At 41.5% G+C, this 24,758-nt stretch overlaps 2 protein-coding genes across 21 annotated transcripts in view; both read left to right on the plus strand.

The window, feature by feature from the left end:
• Window positions 1–13,817, plus strand: part of SYNJ1 (synaptojanin 1) — an 82,471-nt gene extending 68,654 nt beyond the window's left edge. For 6 of the 20 annotated variants that reach the window (XM_019730185.3, XM_019730186.3, XM_019730191.3 and 3 more), the window contains 5 exons: window positions 379–417; window positions 554–624; window positions 3,625–3,733; window positions 3,857–4,074; window positions 10,759–13,817. In XM_019730185.3, the coding sequence (XP_019585744.3) occupies window positions 379–417; window positions 554–624; window positions 3,625–3,733; window positions 3,857–4,074; window positions 10,759–11,568 (1,247 nt within the window). In that variant the 3' untranslated portion in view covers window positions 11,569–13,817. Of the gene's footprint in view, window positions 1–378; window positions 418–553; window positions 625–3,624; window positions 3,734–3,856; window positions 4,075–8,353; window positions 8,378–10,758 lie in introns of all 20 variants that reach the window. The other 14 variants (XM_074325988.2, XM_019730193.3, XM_019730187.3 and 11 more) reach the window with 5 other exon arrangements.
• A 3,058-nt stretch (window positions 13,818–16,875) lies between these two features.
• On the plus strand, window positions 16,876–24,333 carry CFAP298 (cilia and flagella associated protein 298). Its single transcript, XM_019730181.3, has 7 exons — window positions 16,876–17,854; window positions 19,989–20,156; window positions 21,259–21,326; window positions 21,797–21,955; window positions 22,751–22,882; window positions 23,623–23,718; window positions 24,033–24,333. The coding sequence occupies exons 1-7, from the start codon at window positions 17,716–17,718 to the stop codon at window positions 24,141–24,143; spliced, it is 873 nt and encodes a 290-aa protein (XP_019585740.1). The 5' UTR covers window positions 16,876–17,715; the 3' UTR covers window positions 24,144–24,333.
• Window positions 24,334–24,758: the final 425 nt, after the last annotated feature.

The following is a 24,758-nucleotide window of genomic DNA, read 5'->3' on the forward strand; positions in this document are numbered from 1 at the left end:
CAAATTTGTCGGCCAAGCTCTGAGAGGCAGTCATGCCACATCTTGTGACCAGTCCCACAAGCTGGTCATATGTTTTCAAGGTTCTGGGAGAGAGCCTTTTCTGTTGGGAAAGTCACCTTAAAAGTGACCCTATGAGCGAGGAATCAGACCGACGGCTAAGTTGTCTCCCAAGAATGTCACTATTAAGTATTCTAATTTTTGTCACTTTTGGGATATATCATTCAGGACTGATAATACCCTTCATCATTATCCGAAGCAAAGTACTTCTGCTGCCATCTCATGCCCCCATTTCTGCTGGTCATGAAACAAAATAGCCAACTTATGCAGTATTGCTCTATTGCTTACTTATGACTAACTGTTTTTCTTCCTGCTTCAAAGCACCCAAAAGCCCTGGAACAACACGGAAAGATAATATAGGTAAAAGCACTTGAATTGAGCTCCTTAACCTTAAAACTGGACCATGAATAGATACTTGGGACATAACTGCATGGTTTCTTGTTTCTTGTTTTGAAACCAAAACTCTTATATATATGGTGTGATGTCTTCATTCCAGGCCGCAATCAACCTTCACCCCAAGCAGGACTCACAGCCCCAGGACCTACTGGATACAGTGCAGCCAGACCGGTAGGCAGCACCCAGCCTGGGGGCCAGGGGGTCTAAGCTCTAGGGCCTAGTGTGCTACTAGTCAGATGTGTTACTCTGGAGAAATCATGTGACCCATCAAGGCCTCAGTCTCCTCAACTGTAACATGGGGACTTGTACTTGAAATCTCCAAGGTACCTCTCATCTCTAACGTTATGTTAACTAACAGCCGATGTGTGATCAAACAATACAGTGAATGTTTAAATGTAAAAAATTTATTACAGTAAAAGACACATTGCCATTAGTACCCCTCAAAATATCCTATTGTTCTTGGGACCTGTTCTGAAGCAGTTCTGGAAGTCCTCTTTCATGAGTGTCTTTAGTTTTGCTGTCATGGCTGCCTTGACATCCTCAATGGATTCAAAACATTTATCGTTCATGGTCATTTGGATTTGCAGTATGAGCCAAAAGTCACAGGGTGCCAGACCTGGTGAATAAAGTGGATGAGGACACACCGTAATGTTTTTATTTGACAGAAATTGCCAGAAGCAATGTGTGACAAGGAGCCTTTTCGTTGTAATCACAAAATACGGTGAGTGCTGCTGCCGAGTGCCATCCAACGGAAAGGCAGGGATCTTCAATACAGGAAGCAGCACATCAAACCTTACTAACAGTGTGTGAGAAGTTTCAACTTGTTTGGTGCAGTCAGTCGGGTGTGAGCTACAACTGAGAGAAGTTTTAAAGTGTGCCATACATCATCCTTCATCATGACAATGCTCTGTGTCACACATCACTTCTGGTATATGGCAATTCCTGTCAAAAACATTACAGTGTGTCCTCATCCACCTTATTCACCGGGTCTGGCGCTGTGCAACTTCTGGCTCTTCCCCAAAGTAAAAATGATTCAGGGCATCAAGGCAGCCACCACAGCGCAACTAAAGACACTCATGAAAAAGGACTTCCAGAACTGCTTCAGAAGGTGGCAAGAACAATGGGATAAGTGTGTTTGAAGCGAGGGGAAGTATTCTGAGGGGGATTAATGGCAATGTGTCTTTTACTGGAAAAACTTTTTTTTTTAAATTTTATTGGGGAAGAGGAACAGGACTTTATTGGGGAACAGTGTGTACTTCAGGACTTTTTTCCAAGTCAAGTTGTCCTTTCAGTCTTAGTTGTGGGGGGCGCAGCTCAGCTCCAGGTCCAGTTGCCGTTGCTAGTTGCAGGGGGCACAGCCCACCATCCCTTGCGGAAGTCGAACCAGCAACCTTGTGGTTGAGAGGACGCGCTCCAACCAACTGAGACATCCAGAAGCTCAGTGGCAGCTCAGCTCAAGGTGCCCTGTTGAGTCTTAGTTGCGGGGGGCACTGCCCACCATCCCTTGCAGGACTTGAGGAATTGAACTGGCAACCTTGTGGTTGAGAGCCCACTGGCCCATGTGGGAATCGAACCGGCAGCCTTCGGAGTTAGGAGCATGGAGCTCCAACCACCTGAGCCACCAGGCCGGCCCGAAAAATTTTTTATTTAAACGTTCACCGTATCATTTGATCACACCTCGTAAATACCTGATTTCATTTTCATCTTATTTTTGCTTTTTGATTGTAATAGCAACTTGAGATCGGACTTCAACAAATGAGTGTTATTTGACATCTCAAACTAGTCAGATAATAAATACATGGTTTAGCAGTTTTTAAATCATGTTTTCTGAGTATGTAATGAGGACATAAAGCCGTCCTTCCATAAGAAGAATTTTAAAATTAGATTTCAGGAAAAACAATTTATGATGGAGTTGGAATACTAAAACTGATTCTAATGGTATTAAAAGTAGGAGAGCAGGTGGTGTGGTGCTGGGCTTTTCCCCTTGTTGTGAATCTAGTTTTCTGTAACTTTATCATATGTTGTTATATATATATATAATTATTCTATTACCCAAATGAAAATTTTCTTCGGGCTATAAATACTTTAAAAAGAAAGAAAGGAAATGGAAAACAGTCACTATCAGTAACTTGGGCTTGTCTCGTGTAGCCTGGCACTGCTGGGAGGCCTCTAGCTGAAGAGTGGGAACTGGCTGTAAGAAATTAAGGAACTGCTTCTAATTTCTAATAAGGCATTTCCATAAAGTTTCTAAGATAGAAATGTTTTGTCTTTTCTGTTGTAGCTCTCTATTTAATTTCCAACTTAAAGGTCCTTTTCTATATGTAATGTTACACTAATGTCTGTGGAATATTCCTGAAGATACCTATTACCCACTCTCCTTTTTTCAAAAAAAGGGAAAATTGCTGTTCACTGACTCCACCACCACACTCCCCACAAGTGCTTTTTGAAATTCGTTTTAATACTGTAAGAATAAGGAAAGAAAGTCAGGATTTCATGAGATTACATTCATAACTTTTGCTTCAAGTAAGAAGTATTGGGGGATTAGTGCCTTCAGCAAACGTATGAAAATAGAAAATATATTTTTCACCAGTGTGTCTTCCAGTGTGTTTAATTTAGCAGATTGAGTAGTAATCAGAGAGTGTTTACTTCTGTGTTTAGAAAAAGAGTCTCAGGGTGTGGTTTTTATAAGACTCTCAGTTGCTCAGCGTGTGGCTCTCCATCTCCTTGTGAACTTTGGTCCCATCCTCCTCTCCCGTTAAGGCAGCTTTGCCTGCGGTCAAGAGCAAGGTCAGCTCGGCAGACCTGAGTTTGGATCCTGGCTTTATTTTCCAACTTTGTGGTCTTGGGAAAGTGATATACATGTATTCATCTTAATTTAAAATAGAGATGATAAAATAACACTTACCTTTGATGGATATTTTGAAGATGAAATGGAAATACTTCTACAGTGCTTGATTAACGTAGTGCCTGGCACATAGTAAACAGTGAAAAATGAGAAGGAAAATTTTAAAACTTACGACTATATTGCTATGAGTAGAAAGCAGTTAAAATAACAGAGGGGAATAATACCAGAGAGGAGATTTAATGAGATGGCAGAAGCAGTGGTTTTCACAAAATCTTATCTGTTGAAGATAAGTTAAATGTCTCAAATGTTATTTGTCCCATTTACAGACCATTCCGCCCCGCGCTGGCGTGATCAGCGCGCCGCAGAGCCATGCTCGGGCATCTGCTGGAAGACTGACTCCTGAAAGCCAAAGCAAACCATCAGAAGTACTGAAAGGTAGACACTGTATTAGAAACACCAGTTGAAAAAACCCAGAACCTTCTGACATTTTACTAAAGGAAGGAAGTCTAAAACATGGTTTTCTAGAAAACACCTAACATCCAAAAATGATTTTTTCAGGTTCACCTCTTCTTCCTGAACCCCTGAAGCCTCAGGCTGCCCTGCCTGTGCAGCCTACTCTGCCCCCACCTGTTCAAAAGATGCAGGAGCCTCTTGTCCCTGTGGCAGCGCCTATGCCTCCGGCTGCCCCTCAGCCAAACTTGGACACGCCCCCACAAGCGCCACCTCGGAGCAGGTCGTCCCACAGCTTGCCTTCAGAACCTTCGCCGCAGACACAAGTAAGTCCAGCTAGTACACAGAGTGACAGCTTTGATGCCTTTGGCAGTCTTCGGACGCATTTGTTTTAATTATTAGGCTTTTCTAAGAAATAAATATCTGATTCCATTTTCTTTTTCTTTTTGCTTTTTGATAGTAATAGCATCTTGTGATATGACTTCAACAACTGAGTGTTATTTGATGTCTCAAATTAGTGAGATAACAAACTCATGGTTTGGCTGTTTGAGGGTTTGTTTTTGTTTGTTTTTAACCTGCTGCTCAGATCAGCGATTCTCAGAGGGTGAGCCTGAATGAGGGCTCTTTAGGAAACTTTCAAGTGGCTCCCAGGCTGTTTTATTTTGTTAACCTTTTAAAGTATTTGTGACCTTTTTGATGTATAATTTACTTTGGATAGTAAATGAATGAGGATGAACAGCAATAGTTTATTTTTCTTATTGCTCACAGCTAATAAATTAGTTTGGGCTCTCACTCTCTGGAGAGAGAGGCAGTCAGATCAATCCCTGAGCACTGGCCGTATGGTTAATTTCCCATGAACAAAGAATAATCCTTCTATTCTTCCTGATGCACAGTTCTCTCCTGTGGTGGAGCTGGCACTGGGGTTCCTCAGGTATCTCGAACAGTTTCAGTCATTACTGGATCAGTTTAGGTGGCTTGGGTGTGTAGCAGGAGGGTTAGTCACCAAAGTAAAAACCATCAAAATGTCACCTTATTAGTGTCACACAGACAACAGTGCCATTGCCTGAGTGGGTGGAAATCATCAACACAAGGGCTTGCATTCTGAGTCCAGCTCGGCAGACCTGAGTGTGAGTCTGGGCTTTATTCTCCACCTTTGCGGTCTTGGGAAAATGATACACATTTCTTCTTCTTAATTTAAAATAGTGATGATAAAATAATACTTACCTCTGAGGGATATTTTGAAGATGAGGAACTTTGTTATGCCAGAGTGATCTCACATTGGAAAGACATCTGCTATGTATATACAAAGGTATTTTAATACATGAATAATCATGCAAGTTGTTTTACTTTTATTTGGGTGCTGTTTTACTTAGTTTTTGTTATATACACTTCAGTAAAATTATTAAAATAAAATATTTAGTAAGTACATTTTTTGTTGTTACATTTTATTTTTGTCCTAAAGTATTAACTTGAAAATGCCTTCAAGGCCAAAGCAATGTGTAAAGTTTTAAAAGTCTGCCTTTAAACTTTGGAAAGATCTAAAATACAGAAATATAAGCACATTTATAAATACTAGTTTGCATTTATTTTTACAGTTATCTGAGTATGTCCAGCTAGTTGGCAGACGATAACAGTTTCCTATACTTCTGCTTAGTGAAAAATAGATATTAAAGTAAATATTGACTTAAAACAATAATATTGTTAGCAGTTAGCACTTACTCCTTAGACTATTGGTCACATTTTTAAAAGCTGACGAAGGATGTATAATTGAGAAAAAAGTTCTCTTTATTAACATCAAACAATATTCTATGTTTTTTAGCTTAGAAAATTGAAGATATATAATAACTGTAGAAATCCTTCAAACATTCAATGTCCACTATTCTTTTCTTTCTGCCAATCTACTTTTAATGGGTCATGAATTTTTTTCTCATTTTCTTGTAAGGTGTACTATTGTATTTTTTAAAATGTAGTTGAAGGGCAGAAAACTTTCAAACTAGCTATGAAAGTGAGCATCTATTTCATAGTAAAAGTGAAACTTAATTCCTAAAAATGGATTAAGTATTCTTAGACCAATATGGAAGTAGATACGGTCCTCGAATAGCATCGTTTTGTTCAACATCGTTTCATTATAACATTGACGAGATTCCATAGGAACTTAACTCTTATTTACATCAATTAGCCTGTGGTAAAATTGGTTTCGTTATACATAGTTTCACTTAAAGTTGAAGAACCTACCCACAACGTTAAGTGAGGACTTACTGTACTCTGAAAAACTTCAGAAAGAGCAAAATGTCAAGCAAGATTCCAGATTTCAGAAGAAAGGCATCTTATGACACAAAAATACTATAGGATGAACATTCAGTGACTGCCACATATCATTTTCTTAGGTCATTTTTATTATTTTGGGTTCTGGTTTTTAGTGGAATGGGTGTAGTGATTGGTGGCAGGTAGCACGTGCTTTGGTGTGACCTGGTAGATTGTGTTCTCGAATCGTGTATTCAGTTCATCGAACTATCAGATGTTTATTTTAAATTCTAAGTATTCTATTTGTGCCTCAGTCATTGATATCAAATTCCTCTGAATATTATATACACAGATACATTTTTCTTTTTGGGGGTGAGGGTATTGTTCATGTGGAGACGTCTTTGTGAAAGACCACAAGCCATTACAGTGCTGGGGAGCTAGAAGGAAGCGGAAGTGTTTTACCTTTTTGTCCCTTTCGAATTTTGAACCATCAGAATAATGCCTATTCAAAAACTAATACACATTTAAGATTTTAAAATCTTCTGCTCTGGCTATAAGTAAAAAAGGATGAGATTTTAAAATATGACATATTTGATATTTTGGTAATAACATGAAATAGTCATAGAATTGAACTTCTGGTAATTTTTACATGTCTTTTTAATTCTGCCCAACATTTACAAGGTATTTAAAATGTGAAAACATACATGACCCAGCTTTACTTTTTATCCCTATTTAAATGTTTTTCAACTCTCTGAATTCTACATAGAAAAGATTCTTTTAATTCAAATGATTATGTAACATGTTGTATATCCTTTACAAAATGTAAAAATGCCTCACTTACCTGTCTGACTTCCAACAGCTTAGTCATCTGATTATCAGCTAAGAACCGGAAGTCAGGAAATCCACCAGGAAGTAAAGTAACAGCATCACTGCCATACTATTGACATGATAGCTGACAGTGAGGGCAGAATCCAAGTAGAAAATCTCAGCATTCTGGATCTATTTAATACCACTTCTGTACATCTTAGTATAAACCTTTTCTTACTCTCCTATCCAGTGCCAAAGCTGAGACCCAAAAACCTGAGCTCATTGAGAAAGTATTAACTTAAATTCAAGAGTCTCATGTTTAGTAGGCAGGAAACTCTAATACTGTATTTTAGAATGGTGTTTCTCTAAATTGTCAAAGTGAGTTTTGGTATTTTACAATAAGGGAAGCTTTAGATATTGGAGAAGATTTGCTCAAAATGGTTCCTTAAAAATACTGCTGTATTATAGCAAGATTATGATTTCATCATAAAGGAGGGCGCAGCTCACAGTGGCCCATGCGGGGATCGAACCAGCAACCTTGGTGTTATTAGCACCGCTCTCTAACCAATTGAGCTAACTGGCCACTCCTATGATTTCATTTTTAAACAACAAAAATAGGATCCAGTTTCTTACCATGTTGCACCTTCCAACTAATAAATTCTGAGGTGAACATGATAGTATTGTCCTTCAGAAAATTTGAGTAATGTAGAACAAGCCTGGATCCTGACCATTTTTGTTTGAGTAAATAGTAATTTTCATTTTTTTGCCAAGTTATGCCATTTTGTTTATTTTCTCTAATGACAATAAACCCATAGGCTATCTTAAGGCTGTATCCTACTCTTTTGGGCTGTCATAAACTGAGTGGCTTAAACAGTAGAAATTTGTTTTCTCACAGTTCGGGAGCTGAAGTCCAAGATCAGGATGATAGTATAAGGTTGGGTTCTGGTGACGGCTCTTTTCCTGGCTGGCAGGCGGCAGCTTTCTTGCTGTGTGCTCACATGACCTTTCCTCGCTGCTTCACGGGGAGAAAAAGAGAGCAGGCTCTCTGGTGTGTCTTCTCCTATGGCCACTCATTTCATCTTGAGGGCCCCCACCCTCGTGACCTCGTGTAACCCCGGTTACCCACAGAAGGCCCATGTTCGAATACCATCACCTTGGCGATTAGGGCTTCAACATATGAATTGGTGTGGTGGTGGTGGTGTGGGGGTACAAATATTTCGTCCGTACAGGCTGCTTAAAATATTTTAGAGCTCCGGGAACCCATTTCAATTATTACTTTTGGAATAACAAAACTTTGAACTGGTTAGCAATCAGCCTTGGACAAAATTAAAGTTTGAGTCCTAATTCAGCTCTACAGTTTTCATTCAAAATTACAAAAGAAGTTGGAATTGTCACTTGAACTTATGCTATGCCCTTGCAAATATCACTGCTCTCAGATTCTGTATATAATCGAGAACTAAGAGTATTTTGAAGACTGAATTGTTAGGGTTGCTGGTTGGTCTCAGATTGTCCTCCTAACTCTTTCCTTTGATGTCTGTGTTCCCTTTCTCAAAGCAGGAGCAACCATCAGGGTAACAGGTACTGGATTATTTCTCAGTCTTCTATGTGCTTCTCATCTGTCTTAGCTCATTAGATGTATGAGTCTTGTGCTTCATACATCTAACGTTTCACTCATTTTTAAAACCAACTGTCCACATTAATAAATTCTGTTATCATGCTGTAAAACCTGCTTTTTCTTTTTCTTAGTATTTTGAATTTTTAGGAATGATTTTGTTCTTGCTAATGCTTTACCATATTTTTCTTTATTTTTATGAAAATTAACAAAACTAAAAAGTATAACTTCAGTAAGGTAAGCTTTACGTATATGAAAGTCTTGGCAAAACCAAATTGATTCTTGGCATACTTACGTAAATACAAAATTCAATGTACTTTATTAGGTTTATTTTGGGAAATTTTTTTTCAAGTTTTAGTTGCAAGGTTCTTTTTGGTAAGGAAGGACTAATGATTTAGAAAGATGAAATTTAGTATTGTAACAGGATTATTTAAAGGTCTTTCCAACACCTTTCTCTGTGAAAATACCATTGTTTTGAATGTCAAGTCATCACAAATGCCTCTTAGGTTATAAATTAATTCTAATATAATAAATGGTGGTGTGGTTGTCATTTTAATTTCAAGTCTGATTGGGCAAAATGATCCTGCTTCTACCAAATTACCTTTAACTTATTTTGGAAAAAAAGTTTTAATGCATGAAAATAAGTATACTTAAATATGTAGCATTTATTTGGCAAGGGCCTACTGTTCTGAGCTGAGCTTGTGGACTATTCTATCTGCCATGGGAGAATTGGGTCCCAGACCCCATCAGATACTTATGTTTTGTTATATTAATCATAAATAAGCCAGACATTATTGGTAATATAGAGTTAATTTTAATTTCATGATGTCCATGATAAATTTGTCTCTCAAGTAGATGTCCACTTGTATAGGTCTGTTTACCTTTAATACACTTAGAATACAGTTTAGAATCTGTGACATGTTTACTCTTTAGTTTTGTACAAATTTATTGTTGTATTAAGTTTGAAGAAAAATATACTTGTTCATTCAATTATAAAGTATGTTATAGGACAGTTGAATAAAACAATCATATACTTGAAAGTTACTCACTTACGAAGTTATCTACCCCATTTCCTTTTGCAAGTGAACAGCCTTCCCTATTCTTAAGCATCAAGTTACTGTTTGATAAGACTCATTTACATTTTATTGGGACTGCTGCTCTTTATTTCAACATATTTCATGAGCATTTAGTTATTTTGCTTTAACAACCATCTAAATTCATTTTGGGTAGTGCTCCCTTTTGTTACATGGCAAGTCTTGAGCTGAAATTCTCCCTGTCTTGTTCTTTTTAACCTAATTTTTTTTTTAATATGGCATAAATATCCAAGTCATCCACCTGGTTTTAATAACTGTGGTTTTTAAAAATTAAAATGAAATGCCTGATGAACTAACTTGCTCATAAGGCCAGGCTCATAGTTGTGTTTCCCTTGAGAAAAGTGGGCTGAGCTCCACTCCAACGGGCTTCTTTGTGAACTAGGCACAGAGTGTCAGTTTCTTATGACTGGAAAGTAATTCGGAACACTGCCAGTAACACAGATCACAGACAGGGTGTCACATACAAAGGGCTGTGCACCACTTGGGGCACAGCTTCATTTGGGTTTTGGAATTACTATACCAGATATAAAATAGAACTTCCCCCCCTGGTTTTAAATAATCATTGTGTTTGGTTATTAATAAGCCTACCTGTTTGGGAACATTTCTACAAGATGAGGAAGGTCAATTGAGGAATATTGTCACATTATTCACAGTTCATTCTATGAAGGAGAACTTCTGTTAGAAGGCAGAGAATGCTTTAAACATTCACTTTTCCAAGTAGAAAGGGAAAAGACATATTGTCTTCAGCTTGTGAATACAAATATACTAATAAAATTAATTTCATCCATAAAGTTGAATTTCCATGGTAACATTAAGTAAAAATATATTCTAACGAATAATGAAATCACATCATCATCATAGATGGGTGTTGGAAGTTTATTTATACAGATTTAGCATAAGTTCTGAAAATGTTTCTTAAGTTTGTGCTAATACCTGATAGAACTGGGCATAAATAAAACTCACTTGCTAATTCTGTACAATTCCATTTTACCACATCAATACTTGCATGCATGAAATGAGCTCTATTTAATAAATGGATTTATTTAGTAGGGAGTTTTTAAAGCATAAGATTTTAGCTGTTTTACATAATCCACTAGATAACAAACTGCACAAGCTCCTTTTTACTTCCTAAATTTGTATATTTGACCCCATAATGAAGTAAAGTTGAGACAGAAGGCAGCATAAGGGAGCATTAAAAATAAATATATTTCTTGAAGTTTATTTTTTTGATTATTCAGTGCTCTCTTTTCCAGGTAAAAACAAATGGAGTTTCCGCTGTCAGACTGGAATCACCATTAAAGAGTGACCCATTTGAAGATCTGTCATTTAATCTGCTTGCTGTATCAAAGGCTCAGTTATCTGTTCAAGCGTCACCTGTTCTAACCCCAGACCCAAAGGGGTTGATTCAGTTCCCTTCTGCAACACAAAGTAACATTAATACTTTGAGTTCTGTAAGTTGCATGCCAACGTTGCCTCCCATTCCAGCCCGGAGTAAATCCCAGGAAAACATGCGGTGTTCTCCAAACCCATTCACTACGAGCTTGACTAGCACAAATCCTTTCACAGACAGGACTGCTGCTCCTGGAAACCCATTTAGAGCCAAGTCTCAAGAATCAGAGGCAACTTCCTGGTTCTCCAAAGAAGAGCCTGTTGCTGACAGTCCTTTCCCTTCTCTGAAGCCTCTTGGTCGTACCAATAGCAAGCCTTCATCTTCACTTGATGGCATTAAGGACAGTTTTGATCTGCAGGGCCAGTCTACAGTACAGATGAGCAACCCAAAAGGATGGGTGACCTTCGAGGAAGAGGAGGACCGTGTGAAAGGGAAGTCTACGTCAGCATGTCCAGACGTACTGGGTAACCAACCCGGTTCATCTTCTGGCTCCAGTGTGACCTTTGGTGACGACTGGGATAAAGGTACAGAGGTTTCTTTCTGTGCGTTGCCCTCAAGAAGACCACCTCCACCTCCTGTCCGTCTGCTCCCACCTGCCACTGCGCCTCCAGCCGATCCTTTCGCAGCTTTGGCGTCTAAGGCATCACCCATACTAGACTTCACAGAAAGATAATGCTCGACAGTAGGAAACAGTTGTTTTTCAGTTTTGGCAGTCTAGAGCCAAAAGAATTGGGCATTAGTTATTCATTATGTGCAATAAGTCATTGTTAAGTGCACTGATGTCGTCATGAAATACCACTATTTAATGTGTACAAAGTTGGAATATGTGTATATTGGAAATAAGGAAAAGCCCTTTTCGTTATTAACTGGAGTTTTGATGTGTTTCTGTTTGGATAACAAAGAGAGTAGTAGCCATAAAAAGTGCTCAAAACTACTTTAGAACATAGTCCTTATTCAGAAATTCTTTGTTGTTAGTCTCTAAAGAATCTCAAAAAGCCCAAACAACTTCTAGCTGACATTACTGCCAGCTCTCTCGTGCTTGTTGACAATTGGAATTTATAAGTATTTACCAAAGAGCTGTCAAAGTGATACTGAAACCGAATTTTGGAAAGCATTGCTTTAAAAAGTGTGTGTGTGTACACACACCCACACACACACATACACACATACATATATATATATACACACACACACACATATTTGTAAAACTTATCATTTAAATTCTAGGATATAACTCAGACAGAATTTTTACCTAAAAGTTCTAACACAGTTCTTTTTTTAATATTTCATTATCAAAGTGATAACTGTAAATGAAATTTGGACTTCTCATAATTTTCTTTCCAAAACTAGAATAATCCTCACTACAGGACCAGAATTTTCTGCCATTCCACACCCCACCCCTTGAAACACACACACAACACACCTTCTAGTTACTCTCCACTCCAGTGCCCCCACATGCTTTTCTCTGGGAGAAGCTTCTTGCAGCTGGAAGCAGCATATTTTGTGGTCACTGTCATGTAGACAGACACTCCAGCCCTTTCAGAAAAGCACTATGGCCTTTTACGTCGGGAAGACACATACCAATGAGTCCAGTGAGAAAAGTTAGAGCTGAATGTATTCTCGGCACATAAAGGCATGTGTTGCCTCTTTCCCTCCCTCACATTTCTCTTTGCTGCTTTTGCTCTGGAACTTCGTTAGCAGGAAAAGCAGTAGTTGTCTGAGTGCTTTGAATTGGGGACCCACTCAGTGTGTGTTCTCTCCCCTTAAGGCCACAGGACACATCTGTGATGCTGCTGTACGTCCTTAGAGGCTACACCTCAGATTAGCTGTGGATTTTGTCTCCTGCACTGCCAATATACAGCCAATCCTGCTCTTAGTGATTTTATGAAGTACACAGGATTTTTACAGAATGTAGTATTTTGATATCATTAAGTAATCCCAATCAGAAAACTCCTTGAGCAGTTGTGGTCTTGTTGTCAGCTTCAGTTCAAATCATCTTTGCCCATTAAGACTTAACATTAACGTTCCTTTTATATGAAGAGTTGTATATGTCCATCTAAATTCCATTGTCCACATTTAACCTTTAAAGATGTGCATTGGGGAATGTCAGAAAACAGAGTTGATGGCTAAGAATATGTAAAGTGGAAAAGCACAGCAAACTGCATTGCACTTAACCACATAAAGCAAATCTATTAGGACAAAATACTTTTCTAAGTGCTCAAATGTTATCAAAATACTATATTTATAGAATTAATCCTCTCTCTGTTAACAGCCAGGGTTTGCTGTTAGAAATAACTCTTGTGAGTTTTATATTATGCTTTGGGGGGGGGGGGGTGTTCTAATCATTTCAGCATTGGTATATTTTAAACAGCAGTATTACTATAAGCAGTGTGCTTCAAAATGTGAATTAACTTGTTGAAACTGTGGCTTTAACATCTGTGTGATTAGTGTATTTGGTATTTGCTCTCTATTAGCAAAATAATTCATTATAAACTTCACTAGTACAGATTGCAGTTCTGTTTCCTATTGAATATAAACTACTGTCTAAAATATACATATCATGCAGCAGCTCAGCCTTTATCAGGAGAATTATATCTGGCAAGTTGCTGAAAGTGCACAAAGTTAGGAAAGTTAAAGGTATGCTGCAAATAACTAGCCGTTATTCTGTGTATTATTAAAATATTTACCAGTTCTGTTAAAAGCAGAGCAGAAATTAGACACTGAGGATCTCTTTGTGAATTCTTTGTTCTCTATAGTAGATTGCTGTTTATATGTAAGAATTTTATTGCTTATGTGGCATACAGTATTTATAACTATATACTTTATAGACATACAGCATTAAAGTCAGTGGTATATGAACAGTCTGTACATATCCTGTGAAATGTGCTGTCATATGAAATAAATATACCTGTCTTTACCATATTGACTGCTCGAAAGGGAAGAATTTTTCTCAGCCATTTTCCTTGAACCTACATAAAACAAGTTGAGTGACGTTTGGGGATTAACTCTGATTGTTGAATCAGGTATTTTAATTCAAGATCTTATTTTCATTCATTTCATGTCTCCATATAATACTCCAAAAGTAAGAAGAAAGATATTCTGAGATTACTAATCATTAAGAAGCCCATGCACTTATTCTGTAAAAGAGGCCCTCATTCAAAATTGTGTTGGCTTGAAAATCACACAAGCATGAAGGATGATTTTCTAACCCCCAGCAAAAGAAACGTTGCGGAGGGCAACGGGGAAACAGGCACATGAATAGCCAGACAAGAGACTGGCTAAAAAGACCCAAATAAGAGACCAAGGCTACTTGGTGAGTATTGCCCTTTTTCAGTGATTGCTATTCAAAACAATAACCTTGATTCATAAGTAGTTTAATTATATATATTAACCTCTGATTAAGAAGTTACAGATAGAGGATAATTGGTTTTAAATTTTTTTTTTAGTTTTAAGATAACTGTAGATTTATGTACAGTTGTTAGAAATAATACATAGAGATCCCAGGCACCCTTTCCCAGTATCCGCAGTGGTAAAATTTTGCAAAACTAGTTCACTACTGTAACCAGCATATTAACTGATACAAAGCATTTCCTTCCCCACAAAGATCCCTCATGTTGCCCTTTCCTCACTACCTTCTCGTCCCATCCCCTGTTTTCTGTCCTTAACTTCTGGCAACCACTAACTTATTCTCCATTTCTATTATTTTGCCACTTCAAGAATGTTATATAAATGGTATATAACCTTTTGGAATTGGCTTTTTCTACTCATCATAATTCTCCGGAGATTCATCTAGATTGTGTGTGTATAATAGTTCGTTCCTTTGTATTACTAAATAGTATTCCATGGTATGGATGGACCACAGTTGGTTTAGCCATTCGCCCACCCATTGAAGGACACGTGGGTTGTTCCCAGTTTGAGGCTATTATAAATACAGCTGCTATGAACATTCATGTACAGAGTTTTGTGTGAACCTAAGTTTTCATTTCTCTGGGATAAATGCTCAGGAGAGCAATTGCTGGGTCATAGGGTACATGCTTGGATTTTTAAAAAACTGACCAACTGTTTTCCAGATGTCAGGACCATTTTACATTTCCATGTAAAATTTTGCATCTGCTGCTGTCACTATTTTTTATTTTAGCCATTTTAGTAGTGGATATTTCATTATGGCTTTGTTTCCTTAATAGCTAATGATGGTGAACATTTTTCATGTGTTTATTTGCCATCTAATATCTTTAGTAATATATATGTGTCTTTTGCCCATTTTCTAAAGGGAATTTTTTTTTACTATTGTGTTTTGAGGTTTCTTTATTTATTCTACATATTCATCCTTTATTGGGCATGTGATTTGCAAATATTTCTCTTAAGTCTGTAGCTTATTTTTTCCTCTTCACGTGATCCATAGCCAGGTCCTGAGCTCTGCAGGGCCATGAACTACAGCGTGGATGATTGACACATGATAACCAAACTCACCAAACACTGATGTATGGATCAAAATGCCAAGTTATTAAGTTAGAAAAATAAGTCTGACCCCATCAAGATTAGCGAACGTGGAAAAATGGGAACTCACACACTGTTGGTGAGAGGCTAAATTGGCACATCAAGTCTAGAGAGCAATTTAAGTGTCCAGTAAAGTTCATATATTCTATCACAAGGAATCTGACTTGTAGAGAAGAAGGTCTAGTACATGTGGAATGGACATGCATTGTTTGTAATGGTGAAAACTAGAGATACAGTGGAATACTATCCAGCAGTGGAAGTAAATGGTCATAAGATGCCCTTCACCTTAGGAAGGCAACAGTACCTAAGATATTCAGAGAAAATTAGCCAAAATGCACAAGACCACACAGATACCATCTTTGTCTTCAAATTCAGAACCCACGTGGGTGGTGGCCAGACAACAGGCTTTGACATGATTGATAATTGCTTAAACCACACTGAGAAAAAGCTACACACAACATTTGTAAGGCATGGACTGCAGGAGAAGAAAATGACCTTAATACTGAAATGACTGCACTAAAAGGAGAAAGTAGGACTACAAAGGCAAAAGTCAGTAATGACAAAGATTTAACAATGCAAAGGCTTCATCTGTGGTGATTTGGCAGATTTTCCACCAGATGATTAATAAACTACATATATTTAAACAAAACTGGATGGACAGTACATGGGTTTTCTATATTTTTCATTAATATCCTATTTAAAAATATACCCAGAGACCCTGTAATACATGAGTTTGTGTATAAACGGTTCTCACTAATCAGAAGGCTATACTGTAAACCAGTTTTTAAGCCGGAGTTGCCTTGATGAGTATGGAATTGGATTCAGGAGAAATCGGGGGATGACCATAAGGCCATAAGGCCAGCAGTCAGGAGGTCAGAGAACACAGTAGGCCCCTTCGTCCCTCTGGGGAGAGACATTTGCCAGTTTGACCAGAGCCTGTTCCAGGCTCTGGGTGACCCTGCCCCAGCAGTACTAGAGATGAAAACACATCTCTCCCTGGGCTCCACCCGGCTTCTATCCAGTGTCAGTCTAACAGTCTTCGTATGAAGCCCTGGATTGGCTTTGGGTATTTCCAGGCCAACTGTCACACTTGCTCCACTCTGCCCCAGGAACCCCAGGGATGCAATTTCAATAGATTGAGCCAAAGTTTCAGGAATTCAAAGTAGCAGTGCTTGTAATATTCAAATCGATTCATAATGGACGATGGCCCTCCCAAGAATATAACCAGGGGTAGGGCCTTGCCCTGTCAGCTTTGCTGGCGACTTGTCATCAACGGCTGAGCAAATGTTACTCCTTAAGGCATTCCTTGACCATCCAATCTAAAAAGCCAATCATCCTGTTTTGTTTTCTTTATACCGCTATTTGAATTTGCCTTGTCCGTTTATTTGTTTTCTCTTTGTCACTTATACTGGAATATAAGCTCCATGACAACAGTCACCCAGGATCTGTCCCCGTGTCACCAGCGCCTGGCCCGACTGCCTTCAGTACGATTGGTTGGATGGGGCTGCCTGGACAGGCTGGGGAGGGTCGCTCCGGTAGGAGCCGCTTGAGCTACCGGGATACACGAATCTGAATCAGCCCGCACAGAGGAATGCCTGCACTTTCCCTGGCTCCCCCGTGCAGAAAAACTAGAGCAGCGCCGACTGCAGGGCTGGGCTATGCGAGCTCAATTCCCCAAACTTTTCCAGACCGGAAGCACCAGGAGGCGTTTGCGGAAGTGGAGACGCGGCAGCGGGAACGCCGCTAGGAGCGGCGGCGGAGGCCCTGCTGCGGGGCTCGGCGTTTGTGGGTGCTCAGCACCGCCCCCATCCCCACCAAGCAGCCTCCCTCCCAGCCCACCCATCTCCCCAGGGGGGAATCTCGGGCCCCAGGCGAGTGGACTGGGCGTTCCGCGCTCCTCTCCGACGGCTTGATCTGTGTTTGAGGGTTGCCTGGACAACAGTTACTTCCGGGAGCGGGGCGGGCCGTATCCGGCTGGGTAGCCGCGGGCCGGGAGAAGCTGGCTTCTCCGACGGTGTGGATTGTTGGGGGGCAGAACCTACTCCCTGGCGTGGATTGCCGGCTCTCCGCGCACCATAGCTTCCCCACTGTCGGATCTAGACTTTGAGCTGGTGGCTCCTCGGAATCCGTGTTTCTTTGTTGCTCTTGGAAACAGTCACTTCCGGAAGCGAGTGCCGTTTACCCCCTCGCACCGCCGGCGCAGGAGCCGTGGGTTCCGGCTTCTAACCAGCGGTTAGTCAGTTGTGGCTGCTCGCCCCCTGGGTTTCTGCCGGCCGCGCATCCCGCGCCTTCTCGCCGCCTCGGCGGGACCTCTGGTGTCGCCATGGTTCTGCTGCACGTGAAACGGGGAGACGAGAGCCAGTTCTTGATGCAGGCGCCGGGGAACACGGAGCTGGAGGAGCTCACGGTGCAGGTGACCCGGGTCTACAACGCGCGACTCAAGGTGCAGCGCGTCTGCTCAGGTGGGCCCGGCGGCGCGGCGAGACTGCGGGCTGGGTCATTGGAGCCCGGACCAGGGCGAGATGGGCTCCCGGGCCAAGAAACGGGGCCAGATGGGGACTGAGGAAGTTGTGCGGGACCCACAAGGCTTTCTCGGGCAGGCTGGGGGCGAGAGTCAAGTTTGTAAAGATTGGCAGAGACGTGCAGCAGCCGGGCTTGAAATGTGAGACCGGGGTGGGGGGTGGGGGTGGGGTGTCCACCAGAGATGCGCAAAAAGCGGGCGAACCGGGTAGAGACACCCCGGGAGAAGGAGGGGTGGGCGCTGGCACCCCGGCTCGCAGGCGGGCAGCAGGAGGGGCCAAGTGCGCTCCCAGGTGTCTCAGAGCCAGGATTGGGGCGCTGGGAAGGACACACTGGAACAGGCGGGTAGAGAGGGAAGAGGCGGGAGCCAAACGACGGCCGAAGGGCAAGTGTAATGGATTCAACAAGTGTGGGTGTGTGGGGGGACCGATCGCTGGCCGTTTTTAAAAGGTGAGTTTACGCGTTCGAAACCCGAGGTAGAGCAGTTACCGGTGGTGAGCCACCTAGCTTGGGGACGGTCCCTCAAGGGTGAGAAGACAGTGGGAGAGCCTTGGTGGTGACCTCCCTTCTCCAGGAAACACAAGCCTGCTTCTCATGGTACAGCGTTTTGTTCACTTTTCCACCGCGATGGAAATGTTCCCTATTTGTGCTGTCCAGTAAGGTGTCCTCTAGCCGCATGTGGCCGGGGAGCATCTGAGATGGGGCTAGTGCGACCCAGGAACTGCATTTCAATTTTTCATTTTGTTCTAATTAGTCACGTGCAGCTAGTACCTACCTCCTGAGACAGCACAGAACGTGACATGATAATACCCCAGATGCAGCCTAGGATGTTGAGCGTTTTTATTACTATAACATGATTTTTGTATCATGGCGAACTCCTTAACGGTCATGGCTTCTGCCTTTATGAGGCATACGTATTGTTTCTTAGTAAAATGTACTGATTCTAAAACAAGCTCAATATTAAATGTTATTTTAAAATTAAAGCATTGGAGGAGAAAAGAGACTCAACTTATTTTTATAAAATTATCAGTTGAAAATGTGATGCTGAATGTTAAGGTGAACTTAGAATCCATATAGTTATTCTAGAGTCGCCACTGTCAGTGGGGATTCAGACAGGCCCCAGTGCTGTGCGGAATGAAAACAAGGAGGAATGCGACCAGCCGCTTGGCCCCCAAAGGCTTAGAGTCTGCGTGGGTGAGGGACAAGAAACACTCCACTCCGTTAAACCATTTGTGCATAGTATTGTGTTTACAGGCCGTGTTCTCTTCACAGTGTTATGGGAAGCCCCAGATCCATGTGCCTCTTGTTAAGGAAGAAAGGGAGGGAAGAAAGGAGGGAGAGAGGAAGGAAAGAGGAAGAAGGAAATTTTGTAAGGTTAAAGCATGGACTGGTTTTGGGGTGAATATGCATATATATGGAACAGGAAAAATATAGCGCCATACCTTTGAATAGTGAACATGATACTGGAAAACCAAGGACTTGTCCTGTCTCTGCCATTTCTGAGGGGTTTGAGCTGCCTTAAATCCTCCCCACGGATTGGATTTATACAAATTATTTATAAAGTATGTATCCAAAGTTTTTTGTAAAGTGGTAACAGTGTGACCTGAGCAAGCCTCAGATGAAACAGCTGTGAATTAGGGAGGATGGGATATTGATAACTGTCAGAACTGTCTTGCCCACCTCACAGGGTTAAATTAGCTACAATAATCTATGTGAATACACTTGGAAAGCCAAAGCCCTATGTGTAATGTATAGACTTTCAGTGAATTTTAACCTATGCCTCCTGAGTACCATAAGGACAACATAGCACAGCAGTCAGAGCTCAGAGTCTGCAGCCCGGCTGCCTGTGATCTCGTCAGCGACCTCCTGGACTCTGTGCTTCTGTTGACCTGGGATGAATAGGCAACCACTTGCCAAAGGTCAAGGACAGGTCTGTCACACAGCAAGTGGTTTCTAAGTAAATTCCTGAGCTGGTGGGCAAGACCCTGACCTCTAAGGAACATACATTCCAACGAGGTATTAGGTGTCGGGATAATGATTGTGATACATATTGTCTAACTTTCTCTTGTTTTTAAGAAATGGAAGAACTGGCAGAACATGGCATATTTCTCCCTCCTAATATGCAAGGACTGACTGATGACCAGATTGAAGAATTGAAATTAAGGGATGAATGGGGTGAAAAGTGCGTGCCCAGTGGAGGTTCACTATTTAAAAAGGATGATATTGGACGAAGGAATGGGCAAGGTGATCCAGCATTTTTCTATTCTGTGCATGCCTGAATTTAGTAGCAGGTGCCGTGTTTCCCCAAAAATGAGACCTAGCCAGACCATCAGCTCTAATGTGTCTTTTGGAGCAGGAATTAATATAAGACCCAGTATTATATTATATTATACCCAGTCTTATAGTAAAATAAGATCTGGTCTTATATAAGTTAACCCAGTCTTATAGTAAAATAAGACCAGGTCTTACATTAATTTTTGCTCCAAAAGATGCATTAGGGCTGATGGTCCAGCTAAGTCTTATTTTTGGGGAAACGGTATGAAAGCAGTTCTTTAAGTTAAAGGTTGACCTCAGTATTTCTGTACAAACTTACAAAGTACTGCAATGCACTGTGTAACTCCTTGTGGTGAAACACCCATCCCGAATGAGCTGGGTGGATAAATGAAGCATCCGTCTTCTTGCTCTTCCTAAGTTGCACCCAGCTTTGAAATATATCTGATGAATCCTTTGCAGTTACCACTTTCGTTGGTCACAAATGGTTGAAAATTGACAATTTCATGTGGCTCAACCGAATAGTTTTTGGGGGGTAATCACTGAAAACATTGAAGGCTGTGTTTTATTATGGTTTGCAGAATCTGGGGTGAATGTAGAGATTCTGTGTGAAAGAAGGAAGTGAATAGCAGCACAAGACGCTCCACTTGAGTGGAGGACACGCTTCCCTGGTGCACAGCCCTTAGTACCTGTCAAAGCACTGAAGAAATGATTCTTCTTTTAGCATATGGTTGATCTTGTGGAATTTGAAGGAAAAATAGGATGATAACTAATTTTGATAGCTTGTCCCTTTTAACCTACATAGAAAACTCCATTTAAAATACCAAAATGACATTTATTCCTGTTCTTTGTGGCCTTTGCCACTTTGCATAAAGCACACTCCAGGTCTCTGCTCTCATGAGGAGACTTTTCCCTGCCTTGTCACAGCCAGCTTTCTTGTGTCCCCCACCTAAATTCCGTACCTGTACTTTCTCTCATTTCACTTGCTCCCTGACTCAGACTGAGGGATTGGAATGTTTAAGAAGAGTTTTAAAGATGGCTGCCTCTCTCCCTCTTCCCTTTTTTATTTTTATAGCTCCAAATGAAAAAATGAAGCAAGTTTTAAAGAAGACTGTAGAAGAAGCCAAAGCAATAATATCTAAGGTTAGCTTTTTAAATGCTGCTCCAAAGCTTGTCTTTTGAAATACGAACTCCAGTTATGGCTTCCAGAGTTATCTGTTGACCAGCCTTTTCTTTTTTTTTTTTTCTTTTTAAACCTTCCAGGGACAGAGGAAACAAGCTTGTTTGGGGTGGGCCCTAGCTTATCCTCCTAGTCCCCACAGGTCAGACAGAAAATGTTATTGGCTCGTGTCATGCGATTCCTATGTGGTACAGATAGGAACTGATGCATATGTGACTTTGTTTCTTTTACCTTTTTGAAGAACTTGAGAAAGTGAAAGGCCGTGGTGGACATGGCCCAGCCCCTGAGTTAGATGGTAGTCAGTTCGGTACAGGCGCTGTTTGATCCTTTTTGTGGCTCTGGCAGGATCTGTCGAGAGTCTTGTATGAAACTTGATAAATAGTTGTTGAATTGATCAATGGCATTGTAGGTAACGGTGCCTGTCCACTTTCAGAAACAAGTGGAAGCCAATGTCTGTGTTACCATGGAGATGGTGAAAGATGCTCTGGACCAGCTTCGAGGAGCGGTGATGATTGTTTATCCCATGGGCTTGCCGCCGTACGACCCCATCCGGATGGAATTTGAAAATAAAGAGGACTTGTCGGGTACTCAGGTATGTGGCTCTTGGGTGGTCTGTAAAGTGAGTTTGCATCCCCCCAAAGAGCAGAAGCCCCTCAGATTTGACCCTGCTCTTCTGGGTGTAGATTTTGCTTCACACACAGCTTTCCATCTTGCTGCGCCAAGCTTCTGAACCCAGGGGAGGACCCCGAGAGGGCGGTGCTCATGGCGAGGGCTTGGCCCCCACACAGCGGCGAGAGAGGAGGTCTGGGAGGCTGCTGTGGGGAGTAACTGAAAACACTGCCGTTTTTCTGGCCACTGGAAAGCCAGAAACCTAATTTGTGCCTGTGTCTACGCAAATGCATTGGTCCCTTTGCGTGGAATTTTGTGTTCTAGCCTTACCCATTGCTTCCTGTTATTTTCTACCTTTATGTTCCGTTTTCTTTTGTCTCATTTATTCCTTATCCTGTCAGACAGTGTCTGTTCCTCTGAGCCATTTCAAATAGGTGGACTATGCAGAAGCAAGCAAACAGTCCCGTTGTGTCTATATTTACAAACGCAGCAAGGTTCTAGCATTCTTCCTGGAGAGGAAGAGGGGCCTTATATTATGGACAAGCGTGCGGCCCAGATAAATACTCCCCACGTCCCAGAGCAAGACGTTCCGAGTCAGGGCATGAGTTAAAACTAACAGGGAAGGTACTACAAAGCGAGGGCTTTGAGTAGGTGGGGGAGTTAGTGCTGCCCACAGGGCTCAGGGAGGGCAGGGTTCCGGAAGCCTTCCCCACACTGGGGGGTAGCACCTGTGATTGTGCCGTAATAGCCTTAAATTGCGCTCTTACCATGGCTCCAGGCGGAACTCAATGTCATTGAAGAGTCACAGGCACAACTGTGGTGGGCAGCCAAGGAGTTACGAAGAGCAAAGAAGCTTTCGGACTATGTGGGCAAAAATGAAAAAACCAAAATCATCGTCAAGATTCAGCAAGTAAGTACTTTTGCTTTAAGATGTCACTTTTTTTTATTTACTTTCAAACTGATAAAAATTTACAATAAATCTGAAAGATTTTAAACTCCTTGTGCAAATACTTGAGTCCTATTGGTCCAGACTTAAAGTAAAACTGTCCCCTTATGCACCAATGAGAACCGGAAGAAAGTTTGGATTCTTGGCAGTATCTGGAGTTTGTTGGGAGGGGTGTGCCATGTTAATTTCTACATTAAAAAATAGGGCTACACGTAAATAAAAATATTTCTCGAAATGAAAAGTCCAGCGCAGAGCACGGATTTCAGTGTTTTCAAAGTGCTGAGGCTCTGTACAGGAGGAGGACGGTCAGAGACGGTAAGGCTGCAGTGTGAGCTGTGTGTCTGCAAGGCTGCTCTGGTTCTGTGCTCTCACCTAAATCATTACTGTCTAATTTTGGGGAGACGGGGTCCCCCACGATTACCGCTGTCCCTTCCCCACTAGACCTGCAGTGGCTGACTTGGGAATGACTGTGACAGAGAGGCATTGCACATCCCCTGCTCTCCACCCACCAGGAGGGCCTGGAGCGCAGGGCAGCTGAGGACCAGGTCTCCCCCTGAGGAGGCAGGCTCTGGGTGGTCAGGAATGGGTGACCTCCGTATCCTCAGCTGTTGGCAAAGGCTGTGGTAACACATTCGCTGTAACTGCCTGGGTTGTCCCTGGAAGAATGCCTTAGTCCACAATTCACTCTGCCCTCATCTTTGCAGAGGGGACAAGGGGCTCCAGCCCGAGAACCTATTATCAGCAGTGAGGAGCAGAAGCAGCTGATGCTGTATTATCACAGAAGACAAGAGGAACTCAAGGTATCGGGTGACGGATGGGTGTTCGATACAGCTGGCGCCTGGGGCACTCACCCCCACGTTTTACCCAAGGGGACTGGGACAGTTGGGGGCGGTGAGTTCTGCAGGATGTGGAGGGGGCTTTCTAGAGCTCCAGCCTCTCCAGGGCTGTAGGGGCTCTGCCAGGCACCCCGTGTGCATTAGAGTCTGGAAGTCTCCTACTTATAGGAAGGGGGGCAGGGAGGTTGGTCATGGCTTCTTTCTTCAGTCTCTTTAAGTCTCTTTATATTTAAAACACTTTCCTGAAATGCCTTCCTGAATAAAACATTTATTTCCAGAAACTGGAAGAAAATGATGACGACTCCTGTTTAAATTCTCCATGGGCAGATAACACTGCTTTGAAAAGACATTTTCATGGAGTAAAAGACATAAAGTGGAGACCAAGATGAAGTTCACCAGTGGATGAAGCTTTCAAAAATAATTGTTCACCTCTTTTTAGGCAAAATAATAATAATAACAACAACTAGAAGGGATACTCACAACCCTCTGTGAAACATGTTGAAACTTCTAGTTTTCCTAGTTTTTCTTTTAGTTTGAATTAAAGGTTGTAGAACTTAACAAATACATCCTCAAAAAATATGCCTGTCGCCAATCGTCATCATCATTATTTGTTTCTGATTTGTTTATTCTTTAGATTCCACATATAAGCGAAATCACACTGCATCTGTCTTTCTCTGTCTGACACTCCACTCAGCACAGAGCCTTCCAGGTCCATCCATTCTGCTGCAGATGGCAAGAACCCATTCCCTTCCCAGGCCGAGCAATATTCCACTGTATATATGTACCACCTCCTCTTTATCCATTCATCCATCGACGGACAACCAGGCTGCCGCCACATCTTGGCCTTTGTAAACAATGCTGCAACGAATATATGTATGTACAGGTCCCCTTGAGGTAGCGTTTTGAGTTTCTTCAGATAAATACCAGGAAGTGAAATTACTGGGTCCTTCTTTGTTTCTTGTTATACCCTTTGTTTTAAAGTCTGTTTTGTCTGGTATAAGTAT

The sequence above is a fragment of the Rhinolophus sinicus genome, chromosome 17 (genome assembly GCF_057876585.1).
Source record: "Rhinolophus sinicus isolate RSI-liver-muscle chromosome 17, RSI-T2T, whole genome shotgun sequence".
In the NCBI taxonomy this organism is placed as follows: domain Eukaryota; kingdom Metazoa; phylum Chordata; class Mammalia; order Chiroptera; family Rhinolophidae; genus Rhinolophus; species Rhinolophus sinicus.

Excerpts from the sequence above, each read along its gene's own strand:
- CFAP298 (XM_019730181.3), top strand. The coding sequence starts at position 17,716 with ATGGTTCTGCTGCACGTGAAACGGGGAGACGAGAGCCAGTTCTTGATG. Across the intron at positions 20,157-21,258 it reads TGGACGAAGGAATGGGCAAG|CTCCAAATGAAAAAATGAAG; the intron begins GTGATCCAGCAT and ends TTATTTTTATAG. Across the intron at positions 21,327-21,796 it reads CCAAAGCAATAATATCTAAG|AAACAAGTGGAAGCCAATGT; the intron begins GTTAGCTTTTTA and ends GTCCACTTTCAG.